Raw genomic sequence first — 18,762 nt, 5'->3', positions numbered from 1 at the left:
TATGGGGTCCTCAGTGGTCTCTGAGCTTGGTTGTTTCCTTGCAGACATTTCATTATACCAAACTAGGTAACATCATGTTTCATTACCTAGTTTAGTAATGAAACGTCTGCAAGGAAATAACCAAGCTTAGAGATCCCAAGGACTCCACTGTTCAGCCCTAAGGGACAAATATTCTCTTCTAATCTTGTATTTTCATGCATTTTAATGAGCAGCAGGAGTAGACTTGTATTAATTGTGGTTTTTAAAAAAAATTATGCTGAAGTTTAGTTTGAAATATCGTATCTGACCTGAAATCAATAAAAGTTGCATGCAGAGATTGTTCTAAGTTGGTATATTTTCTACTAAGCAATGCAGCACTAAGGCATGACCTAATACTGATCATCCTGCTCATCCCTCAAAATATCTTCAGATTCAAACAAATCAATTAGTTTTTCTTGTAGATATTTAGCATACATTTTGCTGACCTGACTTAGCTAACTGATTGTCAATAGTTTATAGAATCATCTCTTTTGCTTTTCTTTTTTTTTTTAGTATATGTTTTATTTTTATTCATAAACATTTTGAATACAGTGTATTGTCAGGGCATATTATTTATGAAGCAGCAAGGGAAAAACAAATAGAGATATCAATATATATACGAGTAACAATAATAATAATAGTATAACAAAATAGTTTTAACTGAATTTCTTTGTATTAGCTTGTTCATAGGTCTATTAATTATATCAACATGTTGTCATGTTGTCGGGCCTCTTTGTATTTAATTCTTACATAACACTTTCTTAATCTAATTTCCACCTCTTATTTCTAGCCACTTGTAAAACCTGTTCCATGTTAACTAATATTCTGTCTTCTTTATCCTTTATTTTTAATGTCAATCTATCCATCACAATCTAGTATTTTCTGAATTACACCCTTGTCTGGCGGGGTGTTATCTTTTGCCCTTCTTATATATTTTTATTATAACAGTCAAACTCTCAATCACTTGGTATCATGGCTGAACAACCTATTGCCAAGAAACTAGCACTGGGACCCACCATTCCAAAGAATTTTTATTATTACATACATAATAAAATCTGAGATGGTTTAAATTGTTTAATTATATTTCTGATTACTGAACTTGAGACCAGAGGCCAATGGGGAAAAGAGGTCACATCTAAATCGGGGAATTCTCTGCCTGGTTAATAAAGAGTAACAAAATGGTGTTCCCATATACTGGCTGGTATATGCAGTGAAGAGCTATCAATGTTATTGGCAAAAGATGGGGCCACTATCCTCCAGTAGATGACAGTGTTTTTTCACACTGGCATTTACATCAAGCGTTGCCAGGATACCCAAATAGCACTCCTTTTTTTTGACAGAATAATTGTTCTTCTGTTTTTTAAAAAATTCACATATTGCATTTCTTCTTCTTCATGTGTCTCTTGGGAGTTAATAAGGTAAGAATAAATAAGAAGCTTTTACTTATGATTTGCCTTAGCTTGTTTTCGCATCCTAACTTAAATTATATTTTACAATTAAACCAGGACCATTTGATCCTGTGACTCCATTACAGAGCAAATGCTAATTTGACAGCTGAAAAACCCTTTGAAATAATTAAAAAACGTGTGATCTAGTATATTTCAGAACTGGAATAGTTATTCATTTGTTTATTTGTTTGTTAAAGTTGTATTCTACCCATCTTGCCTGGAATACTATCACAGTTTTAACATAAAAGAAATATAAAACGACTACTAAGAATTCCTCCATTCATTTTTGAAAATTACAAATACATTTTATGTAAGAAACCCTTTAGGGGTCAACATTTAGCAAAGGAATATTCAACTATTCTGCAAATATCCTTTGGGTTATCTTTTTGATTTAAAAATCAGCTTTTGGTTCTATCCCTAGAGACAGATGGTGGAAGAGTTTGGAAAACTCTTTCATTAATCTATAGCTGTTGCTATTAAAATATAACATGGAAATACTTTAATGCAGTTTAGATAGGATATTTAGTGAAATCTTAATTCAATGGGGATTAAGCAAAGCGATGCACTGCCTTTCCTTCTGTTTAACTTCTATAAAAACTTTTATAATAAGCTAATTATAAAAAACAACAACAAGTAAAGCAATAATCTTCCTCTAGTATGTGGGAGATGTGCCAAATCTCTCAACAAATATAATAGGCCTAAGAAGTCAGTTCTTCAATTCAAGTTTCTGCCACTTTCTGTGAGGCAGAATACCTAACAGGAAATCATCAGAAAAAAAATACAAGAAGATGCATTTTTCCAAGAGACCTTGAGAAATAAACAGGAATAGGTAACTATGAGGTAATTATAATTATAGGAGTCATGTTTCAGTTTCTGATTCTTGGTCTAGACAAGTTACATATGCCAATTGTACTAGTTCTATCCTGAACTGCCTGTCTATTAGAGATGCCCTCAAAGTATTCAGACCCAAAGTAATTTGCAACTCTCTAAATTTTAGGCCCCTGCAAATTGTCCAGTTTGAATCAATAAAAGAAACTTTTTAAAATGTCACATGGTTTACTTTCTTACTAATTAAATCTGCAGTGATGTCCACTGAGACCAGAATGAGTTATTGTATATTGTTGGCTTAAATTAACATTTAAAATAATCTTGTGCATTTTTAGCCTTTTGGGATGATTTGAATTCATTAATCCATTTTAATGGTCCTGTAGCTCTGACCATTTCTCATGAAATTAAGAACAAAAAAAATATTACAACCAACTGTTCATATAATCTTTCACCAGGAGGTTACATGCACAACTGGATATTTTTTTTCTCTTATTTTGACTTCATGGGAGATGGTCTGAGCTAGAGGATCATTAAAATGGATATCAGATTCTGATATAAAAGCAGTTCTTCTATCTTTAAGAACCACATGGGAAAATGTCTACTGCTAGCTATTTATTTAATACCCTATATTAGATGGAAGAAGGGCTTCCATCTATGTTCAGTGTTTTCTTCTTGGTGTTAATGGTTGGAGATATGTGATAGTATCCCTATTTGATCAATAGGCTGCTTGGTCACTAGGAGTGCTAGGAGTGCAACTGTGTACCAATAATGGGATCTAGTTTGGTAATGACATATCTGCAAGAAAACAACCAAGCTCAGAGGAGCCCACAGTTTAATCCTGAGCTACAAATATTCTCTTCAAATCGTAGAAGTAAAATCAATCCTCATATAGTATGGTATTCGTTCTATGAGATGTTTGGCCAATTTATGTGGATTATTTTATAGAAAATTTAGAAGGAAGCATATTTCACTCCAAAAAATGGCAATAATGTTAAATTTTATCTCTTGATTATGTATATGTGACACAAACTATAAATAATATTGTAATAATAATAACACTGTATTTCTTGTGAAAGATTCAGCTGTGGTGAGGATTGTAACCTCAGAGAAAGACAGCAAAGTTAAAATCTATCTATAACCACTATCAATCAGTAAGATTGGAAGCTGCTTCTTTAATCATCTTTCTTTTCTTTTTTCACTATTTACTATTCTTATTATCTTTATTTCCTTTCATTATGTTACTTTGTTAAACATTTCTTTAATAAAAATGCTATTGAAAGTTCACCTGTGGTTCACCATACATATATTTCTTTTTATCACCCACTTTGATCGCAATACTTCGGTTTGATTCTGGATTGTGTTGTTATTATCCCAGGAAAAAAAAACACAAGAGGAAGAGAGTGATTTTCTACTGTTTGGAAGCATTCTACCCATCAATCATGTGTGAATGAAAGAGAAAAGAGGAGGAGGTAAAATATGAAATATTGCTTGTTTAATAGGCCAATCCACAGTTATTACCAAAATACAGCTATTACCAAGGCAAGACATATTTCATAAGCCATTGGGGAGGGCTCTTTTTGTCCAAATAAAGAATACACTGTGTTGGATTTGCTACTTTGCAGCTGTATTTCTAAAGGGTATCAAATTTTCTAAGGCTCTTTCTCAGTTTTCTGAGGCTACTTCGTCCCTGTCCAGATAACACTTTCACTGGGATTATTTCACTGGGAGTTTTGAAAGCTAGAAAGGGTTATGTGACTCAAAGGTGAAGTTGCCCCCCCCTTCATTCCAAGCAGTGAATTCAACAGAAACTTTACATAAACCTAATATTTTATTTCTGTTTGTGATGGCAATTAAGTTGCTCTTAAGGGGTTTTCCCCCCTTTCAACGACAGTTACCTTCATATACCCAGTCTGCTAATCCATTTAAAATTTTGTTTTCGGCTCCATTCTCTGTGATTTCAACAGGTTTGGCATTTGGTGTTGTTTTCACATAAATATTGTTACGGTAAACATAAGCCTGCCATAAACAAACATTACAGTATTTACCATCAGAAAATGATTTTATAACCTTTACTTTAGATCAAACAAATTACATTTACTTTCATTTCCTCTATTTCTACGCACATCAACTCTAAACGGATATTTTTTTTTATACTGTAAGATTCTTCTCACCTTTCCAAATACAAGAAATTGAATTTCTTTTACCCTTGTTATTTTAAGAATAAAGAAAAAATCAGAATGGTTTACAAGAAAGACCTAGAATGTTGCATTTTGTCTAGTTAATCCCAAGAAATCTTAACATTGTTTTACCCAATTTTCTCCACATTAAAATATTGGTTCTCTTTTCATTAACTTCTTGCATTTGCCCCTTAAAGTATCATAAAGTATTTGCAGCTTGATGTTTAGATGTAAGATTCTATACTTCTAAGATCAAGTCTCTTCTTCCCTCTCCTTCTATTACCAATTCAACCAGTTGCTAGTGGGTTGTGTTTCTGTCAATTTGTCATGCCATTGAGAGTTAAACCACATCATAAAAATTTAGCATGCAACTCTCTTACCATATTTTTTAAACCTAGAAAGTTTGTGAATTAAAGCCCAGAGTCAAATTCGCTCTGATTAACCTGCGAAATCAGGTTTATGTTTTCACAAATTGCTGATTTTAAAAAATGTGCATGTGATGACTTTTAGAATAAGGAGGCAAGAGAGAATTAAGCTCCCCCACTCCCAAGTCGCCTCACTTTGAACTGGGCCTCTACGCATTTACTGTAAAATATATATGATACCAGTTCTTTGTATATTTAACGTTTAATCTGGTTAAATGAACTGGAGTCCTTATGTAAATATTCTGTAACATTCCTTTCTCCTCTTACATTTTCTCCTCTAAATCTTCCAGAAATTTCTGTTGCAGTTTGGATTATAGAAATGGTGCACAGGAATATCTGAATTGGTGTTACAAGAAAGACTTAGTTATAAGAAAGCAAAACCCTATGTATTTTACTAACCAGTTTGTGTCCGGCAGGCGACCATGATATGTACTGGATAGTTGTAGGAAGTGGATTCTCAGTTATTATGGTTCTATGAAGAAACATAAATAAAATTATCAACATAATGTAAGCCATTGAAACATCACAAAAAGACAATGTAGTTACTGACCTGTTATTTAGATCATAGATATGGTATGATGCTGTGTATGAGTGCCTCCACACCTGCAAAAATTATATTTGCATATAAAGAAAAACACTTAAAAAACAAGAATGTAGTTCAAAGTTAATATTTTTTTTAGAAGTCCTGTTTGCATGAATTTTACCCATATTACATTTAATGATCATGAGTTCATGATATACAAAATTCAACTTTAACTCAGACCTCTTGATACCTTCTAGAAATAAAGACTTCAAATAATAAATATCAGTCCTAGTGTATGGCTACAATATAGCATGTAATATTTAGCTATACTGCTAAACTATAATTTATTATGACATAAAATAACCCTTCAAGATTAAGGATTGTCTTTTCCCTTATCACAAACACATTGAGGGTATTTCTACGCTACTCTGGTCCTTTTTACCAGTTCTCCACAAAGCAATGTGTAGCTAAATCATAATGATATTTTTTTGTCAATCTTGGAATTCTGATAACATGCAGACTGACCAACAGAATCAGTGATATGAAATGAGTGGCACTCTTACCACAGACTTCAGAAAAGGAAAAAATCTCCTTATTTCAGGTTTACAAAAAGACAAATAAATAGTTACCACTCCCACACACATGATCTTCTTTTTCAATACCTCTTTGTGACATCATTTCACAAATATCTTACACAAATAGGATGCCTTCAGAAAAGACTTTATATCATTTATACCATTCTATAGGGACAGCTGGTATGACAATCCTTTATTTATGCTTATAATTTCAGCATTCTTTGTACTGTACTTATATCTTTAATATTTCTCCAGGATTTTTTCTCTTCAGTACTGTCTCACTCTCATGCCTGCAGTCCTAAAGTTTTGTAAAATAACAAGGTACAGGTAATCCTCAACTTAAGACCACAATTGAGCCCAACATATCAATTTCTCAGCACAACTATTGTTAGCTGAATTTTGCCCATTTTACGATCTTTCTTACCACAGTTGTTGAGTGAATCATTGCATTTGGGTTTTTTTTTCAGTATCACTGTAACTTTAAATGATCACTAAACAAATGGCTCTAAGTTGAAGACCATCTGTGTGGAATAAGTAATTTGTCATTGTTTACAAAAACCATTGTGTTAGTGGTCAAGAAGTTGGGAATGAATGAGAAATTAAATAGAAGATAACTACTAAAGTAAAATCATTGAAAAGAGATTGGTGCAGTGTGGAGAACTGGCTAGATTTTAATAACCACAAAGGGCCATTCAAGTCCTCACCTATCTAAATGTCAAAGTGAATCCATATTCACTTTGTAAAGTAGGATCTCCAAACTTGGAAACTTTAAGACTTATGGACTTTAACTCCCAGAATTCCTAAGCAGCCTGGCTGAGTTATTCTGGGAGTTGAAATCCATAAGTCTAAAAGTTGCCAAGTTTGGACACTCTTGTTGTAAAGGATTAAAACAATTTTTTATCAATACAAATATACTAAATGGCATATAAAAGCATAATATCATTGCTACCTTCTCATAACTGTATCGCAGAAGAGCAAATTTTTTGTCGGGTGACAATATTGCAACAGAATTATTCCAAATTTCCTGTAGATAAAACAAAACAAATTAGTAATAAAACATTGTTTAAGGAAGAAAATGTTCAGTTCAGAGCACTTTTGAACTGATGAGGTAGTTTTTTTAAAAAAAACGTACTAATGTGTTATTTGATAAGATTATAGACTCTTTTCCATCATCAATGTTGTACAGAAAAACATTGTTCTGATTTGTGTAGACATACTCATGACCTAAAAAGGGAAGAAAAACAGGAAAACATTCAGTGCCAATAAACAAAACCTTATCTCTCCCCTCCACACAAAGTCAATAAAAAATCCTGCATTATTTATTAAGTTCATTGTCACAACAGTCTATTTATCATGTATGAATTCAAATGAGTCAGAGAACTCCTTATTTTTAAATTGTCTATTATGTGGTTGGAGAATATTCTACTCAAATGAGTTCTGACACTCCATGTTTATGAAGTGGAATTTATAAAAAAATGAAGTGGGGAAGATGGGGCAAAAATGATTTAATTAGTTGGCTAGGACACATCCCAGCTACAGTAAAGGAAATATTTAGAGATGCTGGCTTAGTCTATAACCATTGTTAGACTGATTTACGTCCTGCCACTTCCAACAAGTTTTAGGAAGCTTGCATAAAATTAAATATCTAAAACAGTGCATTTTAACAATAAGTTAAAACCCCAGGAACTGAGCTTATAATAATCACAACCAAAATGTTAAAAGTCACACTGCCCTGTACCCAGCCCCAGTTGCAAAAGCTTGGTGGAACTGCCAGGTTTTCATTGCTTTCCAGAATGTTAAGCAGATGGATGATACACAGATCTCAAGGGGGACAGTGCTCCAAAGAGTCATGAAAAAATAAATAAATCCTGGGTTCTTCCTGCTTTCCCAATCACCCAGAAGGAACAGACCCATAACATCCCTTCCAGAGTTCATCACACAGTTCTATTTGGAAGAGAGGTTCATATAGGCGGCCAAGCAATCCAAGGCTTCACCAATCAGTATAGTACTCTGAATTTACTTGTGAACATATTGGTAAGCCATGTACTGACTACAGTACAGGGGTCCCATTGCTGAAGCAACTCTCAAATGCCAGAAAGGACTACAATTTCTGGATAATCTTCAAACGCTGTCCAGTATATATAAAAAAGTATATATCTATCACTGTTCTAGGGCTTCTCACTGAAAAAAGGGCTACAATCAAATTTGGATAAAAGCTCATCACGAGGCTGTCGGGACAATGAGAAACAAAACAGCGTTCAATTGTTTCAAATATTTCTTAGATGAATTTTGTATGCTGTTAGCCATATTAGTGATTGGTTAGCTGATCACTGACATAAAGCTTTGAGAAAGAATGTACACTTTTGATTCTGTAAACAAATCTTGTGAGACTGTGATGAATAATGCTCCCAAAGATTGTGTGATTTGGACACAACTCATTCATTGTCCAACATATATTTGTAAAAAAAAAAAAAAAATGAAACCGCTCTAAGGCATTCCAAAAGCTTACGCTCATTACCTGACATCCACCTCACATTGTATGATTTGTACTGAAAATCATTATTCAGATAATCCTCCAAAGAAAATTTTCTGCGGGTATCGGAATCTGTTAATAAAAGAAAAGGAAAAAAAAGTAAGGTTCACCTTGAAGGATGCTATCACCCTATTGTAATGGAATAGGACAACTCACAACAGCCAACTCACTATGGCCAACTCACCATGGCCAGTTCGCCAACTCACCACAGCCAACTCGCTACGAGAAAACTCTCCATGGGACAATTTAACAATTCAATTTAATTATTTATTAAAATCTAAAATAATTGAAAATTATTTTAATTTTTGTCATTCACATTTCATTCTGTCCATCCATTTGCATCCTTTAATGATTCTATTCCATAATTTATTTGATTATTATTGTAATTCTTGTCCCACAGCAATTCTGAATTATCTTTCTTCTGTTTGATGTTTCTGAAACAATAAAGTAATAAAAAAATAAAAAATAAAAAAATATTTTTGCTAAGTAATTTCTATATGCTGCTTTATCAATCTGAAGGTGGCTTTTCACTCAATTTCCCAAGAGCGGCTTTGCTAAAAATTAGCAGCTTCATCAATTGTATGGATCTAATAACAGCTTTTATTGTACCATGTTATTTATCCATACATAAAATAAAAATTACAGTATTATATTCTGCCTTTCTTCTATAATTTTATCTCTCAGCTTATAGTATTTTTTTAAAAAAACTATAAAATCCAATTCTATTAAAAAGGCAAGAAAGAATACAACAAAATAAACAGCCATTGCAGAAAAAAAAGTCTGAGGAAGCCAGCTGTAGACATGAGCTCTGAAAAACAAAGTTGCCTATAAATTCAAAGCTATCATGTATAGGCAATGAAGTCCATGGCTTATTGGCATAATTAATTGTAACTCTATATTTTCTCTAAAGAAGGCTTTAAAAGTAGTCCTTAACTGAGGACTACAATTGGGGCTAGAATTTCAGACATTAAGTGATGCTAAGTTGTTAAGCAAATTGGACCTGGTTTTATGATTATTTTACCATCGTCATTAAGTCATTAACCATGGTCATTAAGTGAATCTGGCTTCTCCAATTGACTTTGCTTGTCAGAATCCAGCTGGAAGGTCACAAGTCATGATCACACGAATGCACAATGCTGCATTGTAAATGGGATACCCAAATTGCAATCACATGACAGCAGAAGTGATACAATATGTAATAACTTCAAGGATGGGTCATAAGTCATTTTTTTAGGGCACTGTAATTTTGAACCATCATTAAACAGTCATAAGTCAAGGACTACCTATAATGCTGGGAAAGATGGAAGGAAGAAGAGGAACGAGACTGAACTCTCAGTACCCTGTCCTTGACATATTCCAATCAATTACCATCTAGCTCAGGTCATTCTGTATTATATTCTGTATTATATTCTTTCCTTGTAATCAGAGATCATTCAGATCACAGATTCATTCAGAAGCACCAGGAGTCATCAATCATTAAAAAAAACAGGCATAATAAAAGACAAAAGTTCAACTTTAGTATAAAAGTAATAAAAGTCTAATAAAATCTCATCAGCTGTGAAAAATGTATAGCTTTTCAGATAAGAGATTTAATTAGACTTTTACTGAGACACGCTATATATGGTAAACAAGATAAGATCCATATTCTATAAAGAGAAAAGTTCTCTTTTTTTCTATATGCCAAGTTTCTGTCACAGTTTCATATATAAGACACAAAAAGAAGGTTCCACTCTGTAAGAAGCTGTTTCAATGATTCTTTTACGGATCCACACATTCTTGTGAACGATAAATTCTAAAATTCACAAGGATAATATATTCTAAAACACACAGGAACTGTGAGTGTTCATTGACCACAAATTCATTCAGGATTTGACGTTTAATAAGTGTAATGTTATACAAATTCTACTAAATAGCTACTGAACTGATTTAAGTTAAATATACAGTAATGAATAACCAATTTCATCTGATATAACAAAAATGAGATCAAATTTACATTACAAGTGGATTCGTTTTTTTATGGATTCATTTTTAGCATCATATTTTATTCAATTGTATCCCACCTTTATTATTTTTACAACTAATTAAAGTCTGTAAAAATGTTGAATACCTTCCTCCTATTTTCCCCACAACATTAAACTCTGAGGTGAGTTGGGCTAAGAGAAATGTCTCTCTCTCGGTCACCCATCTGGTTTTCATGCCTCAGGTGGGATTAGAATTGACAATTTCCTGGTTTCTAGCCCAGTGACTTAACCATTAGACCAAACTGGCTCTCCACACTCTATATGCTCAGAGAAAAATTTCTGAACAACTGAGCCTGAATTTCGGCCACTTTCCAGTTTTAGTATAGAGCAGGAGTGTCAAACTCGTTTTCATTGAGGGGTGCATCAGGGTTATGCTTAACCTTGGGGAGCCAGGATGGGCGTGGCCAGGGTGGGCATGGCTAGCTCAATGTTATTCATGCTGGGGACGCCTGCGGTGGCCCGAATGCTATGCCAGCAAAAATGGGCTCCCCAACTCTGTTTTTGCCTGTGATGGCCTCCTGCAACCCTCTGTCAGAGCAAACAGAGCACCCCTCCCAAGCAGACCGCGGGCCAGGGTGACCTCACAGGCTAGATCTAAGCACCCTACAGGCCCGATCTGGCGCCCAGGCTCTGGTACAGAGCATCTTAATGTATAAATATTCTAAATGTAATGCAATTATCCCAATGCCAGTTTGAGATTGTAGTTAAAGCTAGAACCCAGGACACCGAGAGTTATAGTTCTGCCTTAGACACAAAGCCAGTTGGGTGACTTTGGCTACTCACTTTCTCTCAGACCTAGGAAGAAGCAGATAATCGCAAACAGCTACAAAAAAAATCCTGCCAAGAAAACTGCAGAGACTAGTTGAGGCAGTTGCTAGGAACCAAAAATTGATTCCAATGTGGGACTCCTGGAGAAGGAAATGGAAGACTGAAATGAAGGTGACAAATGTAGCAAAGAAAAAACAGCCAGTAAATAGATAGATTCTTTGAATCTCTCTAGATAAAAGAGGATGTGAGATTGCCTACAAGTGCTCCAGACTTAAGAGTTTCTGGGAATTGCAGGAATAACTATCTAGCTCAGTTTATGATCAGTGCCTTTAAAAACATGCTAAATTCTTTTCTAATCTACTCATTTTTCTAATCACTTTTGGAAATTTGGTATAAACTATTTTTCAGCTATTAGAGATCTTTGAATAGAGAAATCTGAAAATACTGAGTGACTCTGCCTTCAATCCTTAAAGAAAAAAAATACTTAACTACAAGCTTTAGAAATGATTTTTCTGTAAAAAAAAACCAACCCAGTAAAAAGCTAATTAAAATTTGGATTTTAGAAAGTTATAAATGAATTAAATTGCAATAAAATTTGGGAATTAATCATAATTTCTTCCTTGAGGAAAGTGGATTTGAATTTTTTCTATGACATAATAGAGATAAACAATTTTTAAAATTGGATTCTAGAGGGAACTAAAGATTTTAATTAAAAGCAGAACCAAGTTTTAAGGCCCTTCTGAAAGGCCAGAAGGATGGAGGTATATCTCACCTCTGGCAAAGGTGTTCCAAAGGATGGCAGCCACAGCAGAAAAGGCTGTTCTCTAGTCGAAATTCTTTATCATATTTTTATATTTATAATTTATATTTACTTTATTTACCTTCTATCTTCTATGTCTTTTTTCCTTTGCTTTTTATTCTTTCTTATTTATTTATTTAGTCAAGCAATTATAAGATAATAGGCATAAGTATAAACATAGTTATGAATACATGAAATGGATACATATAAGAAAAATAAAAGAAACAATAGGACAGGGACGGTGGGCACGTTGATGCGCTTATGCACATCCCCTACAGACCTCTTAGGAAAGGGGTGAGGTCAATAGTAGACAGTTTAAAGTTAAAGTTTTTGGGGTTTGGGGAAGAAACCACAGAGTCAGGTAGAGTATTCCAGACATTGACCACTCTGGTGCTGAAGTCATATTTCCTGCAATCAAGTTTGGTGTGGTTTACCTTGAGTTTGTATCTATTGTTTGCTCTTGTCTTGTTATGGTTAAAGCTGAAGTATTCATTGACAGGTAGGGCATTGCAATGTATAATTTTATATACTATACTTAGATTGGACCGAAGGCGGAGTAGTTCTACGTTTTCTAGGTCTAGAATTTCAAGTCTGGGGGCATAAGGTATTCTTCAACAAGTAGAAGAGTGGAGAACTCTTCTTGTGAAATATTTCTGGACTTTCTCAACTGTGCTAATATCAGATACATATGTGGGTTCCGGACTGATGAGCTGTATTCAAGTATTGGTCTAGCAAATGTTTTGTATGCTCTGGTTAATAGTGTGATATTACCAGAGAAAAAGCTACATAGGATTAGGTTAACAACTCTTAATACCTTTTTGGCTAAAATTTAAATTGATTTTACTATTGCAATTATAATCTTTAATTAAAAAATTAAATCAACTCAAGGACACAAAAAGAGTTTGTTTAAATCTAAACTATTAATATCAGCACAGCTGATATTATATTATATGCCTTTTATTGAAAAAAGCTTTTCAGAAAAATGATTAATTAAATTGTGGTGCTGTGCCTTCAATGTCCAGAATAATTTTGTATTGAAAAAGCAGATCCAATGAGAATTTAATTTTAATTGGAATCTATTCTTGAACTGCAATCTTATACAAAGAATTGTATCACATGAGATATTTGGGTTTTAGAGCTCATATTTTAATACATAATTTATAATATTAGTAAAATGAATTATTCACTATTTATCATTTTCTTTCAATGATTAATATAATTAACCAATAAATTTAGTTTAAATTTTGCACCTGGCATTATGGTTATAAAAATAATTTGATTCAACTATAATGTTTAACAGGTATACATGAAGTTTGACCAGAAAATGGACATGAAATATCTGATAATACTGAAAGTTTCTTATTATGTTCCGAATGTCTTAATTTTATGTGTCAGATTTGTTGCTCATCCACCTGCATTTCTCTACTTATATCTTCTTTTCTTATTTCTACAACCTATTTCTTATATTATTTGAAAATATATTACAAAGAAAACTATATCAATAATTTTAAAGTGTAGCATTACATCCAATGATTTATTGTAACAGCTGCCCTTTGTCAGATTTACACAGAAACTAAAAAAAGGCTGCTTTAATAAGTAGCAGACAGATGCTGTGTTCAAGCTATAACAAACACACTGAATTATTTGAATTATTTTTTAAAATATTTTATTTTCAAAGTTTTTACAACCCTGATTTATATAACACCAGATACATTTTTTGGCTCTGTTTTAGGTAAAGAGGCTCTGGAAGAAGGCTTTAGAAGGCAGAGTTTCAATTTTTTTTTTTTTTTTTACAATACTAAAATAGGAAGTGATGATTAAACTTACCATCCCTTGTTAGCAAAACTACTGGAACAACTATGGCTGTAATGATAACTCCAAGTGCAAGAAGCCCTAAGAAGCATTTCAGTACCGTCTGGAAAGAAACAAATCAAGAAGTTAAATGTATGTTAGAAACTGGGAAAGATCTTGATGAAGCTAAGGGCTTATTTACTACAACATCCAGTTTCCAACAATGATTCTTCAGATTCATATGGAATGCTACTACAGTGGTGATCCAGAAAAGTATACCTACTATGTTGGCATGGATAGCAACCGTTGGTAACTTTTATCTTCCTTAAGTTTTAGTAATTCCCTTCAAAAGCTATCCACATTTACTGTGAATTCTGTAATTTAACTGTGTGCTGGTGGGAAGAACATTGTCCTTTAAACTACCACAAATCTCCATTTATTTTTACTGGAAAGCCCAGGATTGTAATGTTATGAAAGTTAGCAAAATCTCCCATATTATTAAAACGAAGTAAATAGGGAGGCCTGGGGAAAAATTATATAATTTTTCTCCCGAGGACTTTCTCATCACAAAATAAAAAAATAAAATAAATTATGAAACATTTTCAAATATTTTTCTTTACATTTGTATGCAATGATTATAATGTGAAGGTCTTTTGAAGATGCACTATTTCTGTGTTTAACTAACTTAACATGTGAAAGAATAGAAGAACCTGTATCAAGACAAGACAGCTTTTAGAAGTCTACTGTAAAATTAAAAATAAAGGATTGGAAAAACTAGAAACTGTTAGTAAGTATACCACCTCATCTTCAGAAAAAGGAAGGTGGTTAGAAAATATTTCATGTGACAAAATGAGGTTTTTTTGGTCTGTGCCTCTCTCCTTCTCATTTTCTAAAAATTAATACTTTTGATATATGTCCAGAATGCGCACTTTTTTTTTCCTGCAACATTGGTGGTTTCCTGTATTTTAATTACTCTGAACTTGCTTCCTTTTCCTACAAAGGCATAAAAGAGATATAGTACTAGATTTCTTAGAATATACCACTTTGTAATACCAGTTGTAACATGTTAAAAACTTTTTAAAGTATATTCAAAATATAAATTTACATTTATTGAGTGAATAAACCATATTTTTCAATTTTATACTGTACATCAAACATACTTTTATGAACAAACCAAACTATCTGTCCTGCATTTCATAGGTAACCAAATGACTGTACATTCATAAAGGGTGCTCAAACTAAATTCACTTTCCCTCCAAAATTCCCTCCAAATTAAACCCCACCCACCCACCCCAAAACTCCCCTCCGTAGTTTTCCTAATAAGTTTCAAAAATTCTAGGAATTTCATTTCTCTAATTCACAGCCATGACATTATAAAGTAATAACCCTCATCTGCACAAATAAATAGAACAGGTTTCTTGTCTCTCAGTTGAGTGGTTTATTTTAATTTTATGTTAACATGTTATTTGAATTCACAGTACTTTTAGGTTTTATGCATTTAAAAGCATCCGTGAACAAAAACTTCCTTCAATCATCCTACCAATCATTTTTGACAAAATTAGCCTTGAAGCTACAATATTCAGAGGATTGGGGTGGGAGCTTGTTTTTTCATGGAGAATAAAGCTAAATACAACTAGATTATCAACAGGCCTTGGCAGATTTTAAAGAACACCCCCACCAATAATCAGGATTGTTCTCCAGTTATATTTATTGTCATTATTATTATTTTCTTTGAATCAGGTTCTTCTTTAGTGTACATGCACAAGTCTTTATTGTTTTGGGGGCAAGATTTTCAGCAGTGGTTTGTCACTGCCTTCTTCAAAGGACTAAGATTGGTCAATGGTCATTCAGCTAACTTCACATCCAAGGGAGGTTTAGAACTCTTATAGTTCCTTAGAATTCCTTCTTTAACTACTGCCCCTAATTGACGGTATTTAATTTATCACCAACAGATTTTAGCTATTTGATTTGTTTCCCCTTTGATTACTCATTTAATACAAACAACCTGCCATGTAACACTTTTTTTTTCTCCATCCTCTTTCCCCCCTTTCCTTTTTCTTCCCCACATAGAGTTACTTGTTCATTAAAGATGGCTTCTTCTTTGTCCCAGTCTTCTTGCTTTGCAGTCTTTTCTTGTTGTTGCTCATAGTTCCAAATCTCCATTTCTAGGAATTGAAAAATGAAGCCAAAGGAACCTTCCCTTCTTGTGCATCTTCTTTATACTTTTTAAGTTTCATTTTCAATTCATCCAAAAGTAATGCCATTGTAGAAATTTTTAAGCAACCAACCGATTGATTTTAGTCATTCAGATATAATAACCAAGAATCCAAAAATCACCATGCAATCCAAATACACACAAACTGTTTCTTTTTACTCTTTCTCTTTTTCTCCACTTTCTCTTCCTCTCTCTTACTATTTAGTTGCAAAGTTTCAGTTAAAATGTATCTTTTAGAAGTCTTATTGAAATTTTACTTTAGATTCTTTTAAAGACCAGGCAGTCTCCTCCCTCTTCCAGATCCTGTCCTTATTCTTTTTCTCTCCCTTCCTGCTTATAGAAGAAAAAGTTTTTAATGTCCAGAAATCTTTATTGTCCCTTTGGCATTTAGTTATATTTTCAGCTTAATTGCCTATTGATGCCAAAGTGGATTTTTGCAATTTCTTATTCTTAATTGTCAATATAAGGAAGGAGAGAGAAGAAAAAAAAAGTCAAACCTTTCCCTTTTCACTTTCCTTCGCTGCTTCAGACTCTTCTTTGGGAATGATGTTGTTGGTTTTTTTTAGTTTAAATTCCAGGGTACCTTAGTTGTTGCTTTTGCAATTTAACCTGGTCAGCCAAACCTTTCATTTCTTATCTTCCTCCTGCACATACTTTTCCGGTTGAGTTCTTCTTTGAGGTGGCCATTTCTGACCACCGCTGCAACTGCCTTCAGGAAAGGGAGTTTGACCAACTGAGGAGAAGAGATGCTCTCCTTGACCCTGCTGGCAGTCTCCCCCTTCTTCACCACCTCTACGGGGTGGCTTAGCCCTGAAACCAGCCGGCTCGGGGCGCTCCAGCGGCGAGCCCAGGCAGAAACCGCGCATGATCACAGATTCCTGTCTGTCGCCGAAGCCCTTCAAACCAGAAGTCCCATGTAACACTCTTATCAAGGTATAAATAGTAAGATTATAATATGAAATTTGTTTCTCTAAGGGTTGGTAGAATCTCAAGAGTTATACATTTATTCTAGCAACTTGTCTACGGGGATTATATTGGATTTTACATATGATCCTTTTGCCTGGTAACTCCCATTCAATACTGCAGATCCTTGTCTGGACCTGTGTTGGTATCATAAGGTTTAGCTGCCAATTTCTCTTCTATGAGAACGTCTATGCTGTAATCATACAGATTTATACTGTAGGCATGCAAATCAACCCTCTTTTTTGTACTAGGTTCTGTCTCTTGTTTCAAAACGAAATATACTTCTGAATGCTGTGAACAACAAAGGGCAGGAGTATTTCTGTGGTCCTTGTCTCCTGCCAAAGGGGACTGGCATATGTGGCTCACCCTAGGGCGAGCACAAAATTGAACTCCGAACTCTGTTTAGTCTGAAAGCAAGAGAAAAGCACTCCTGCATTTTTAATGTTTGTCAAAATCGATCTGAGCCTCAAGAGCTTCGTTGCCCTTTTAAAGATACAGCTGGGAGGCTCTTTTGAAGCTATCCACTTATGCGTTGTTCAGCAGTGCCGAGGTGCAATGTTCCATCCACATGCTCACAGCAAAACCGCCCTCTTTGGAAACGATACCGCCACGTGTGCAGCAGCGCGGGGCCGGCTAAGGAGGCTAAACGTTTGAGTCTTGGGGCGCCTTAAATCACCGGCAACAGCACAGAAAACGGCGAAGCCAAAAAGCCTCGGGCTGAGAGCCAAGCGGCACCGAGTCGCCTTCCTTGCCTTCGCGCAAGCAAACACCTAGAGGAGTTTCGCCTCACTTTTCCGCGCGTGAACAGCCGCTGCTGAGCTAGACGCGAGGGGCGAAACCCGCTTACTGACCTTCATTGCGGGAAGCTCCTGCCGGTCCTTTGGCTTCCAGGGAAATCAGTGTGTAAAAGGGAGAAAACAACAACGGCGGGCGATTTTTCTTCAGGCTCCCTCCCTCTCTCCGTCCCTCCCTCCCTGCCCTCCCGTCCCGGATACGCTGGGCCGTCAGCAGCGCCAAGTTAAACATTGGAGAAGTTCGGAGACGGAGGGCAAAAATCGTCTCTTGGCTGCCACTCTCTGTCAGGATGGGGCCCCGCTGTGGCGTACCGCGGGCGCAGAAAAGCAACCTGGGAGGGAGGAAGAGAAGGGAGGAGTCTAGTCGGGCGAGAGGGTCAGGAAAAGGTGGAGGGGGAACCGAAGGCGGGGAAGACAATATGGGGGTGAGGTGCCAAGGCGTGGGGAAAGGCAATCCCAAAAGAACGAAAGCAAAACGCCCGCCCCTGCCACAAAGGCAGAAAGTTCCCCGCGGTTTGGAGAGCGCGCGGATGCCGCTCAACCGGTAGAACTGGGTGTGGAGACGAGGCAGAGGTTTTGGCGCGCGTGTGAAATGAAGTGAAGTGAAGTGAAGTGAAGTTAATGTGCTGTGCACACGGAGGACAAGTCCAAGCAACTTCTGGACTACTAAAAAAAGAAGGGCGAACCAGGGCTTGGACGTCTGGCCGAGTGACTCTGAGCCTTCCTGTCGCCAGAAAAAAGGCCCCTGTCAGCCTTCAAGATTTTTCTCCCTTTGCTTTGCACCTTTCGGCTGTCATGAGTAACGGAAGTGAGCTGGAGGTGTTACAAACCAGAACTGTATAAGCTGGGGTGGGGGGTACATTCTTGCTTAGGTTTCTATCCTA

At 35.2% G+C, this 18,762-nt stretch overlaps 1 protein-coding gene across 1 annotated transcript in view; it reads right to left on the bottom strand.

The window, feature by feature from the left end:
* DPP4 (dipeptidyl peptidase 4) overlaps positions 1-18,043 on the bottom strand; it is a 68,647-nt gene extending 50,604 nt beyond the window's left edge. The window contains exons 1-8 of the mRNA XM_026697156.2: positions 17,936-18,043; positions 13,943-14,030; positions 8,513-8,599; positions 7,127-7,218; positions 6,944-7,018; positions 5,447-5,499; positions 5,296-5,368; positions 4,190-4,310 (exon numbers count right to left, since the gene is read on the bottom strand). Of these exons, the coding sequence (XP_026552941.1) occupies positions 4,190-4,310; positions 5,296-5,368; positions 5,447-5,499; positions 6,944-7,018; positions 7,127-7,218; positions 8,513-8,599; positions 13,943-14,030; positions 17,936-17,941 (595 nt within the window). The 5' untranslated portion in view covers positions 17,942-18,043. The remainder of the gene's footprint in view (positions 1-4,189; positions 4,311-5,295; positions 5,369-5,446; positions 5,500-6,943; positions 7,019-7,126; positions 7,219-8,512; positions 8,600-13,942; positions 14,031-17,935) is intronic.
* Between the last annotated feature and the right edge of the window lie 719 nt (positions 18,044-18,762).

This window comes from Pseudonaja textilis, chromosome 1, assembly GCF_049901715.1.
Source record: "Pseudonaja textilis isolate UNSWEBS1 chromosome 1, rPseTex1.2, whole genome shotgun sequence".
NCBI lineage: Eukaryota > Metazoa > Chordata > Lepidosauria > Squamata > Elapidae > Pseudonaja > Pseudonaja textilis.
This window is presented reverse-complemented; position numbering and strand designations above follow the sequence as displayed.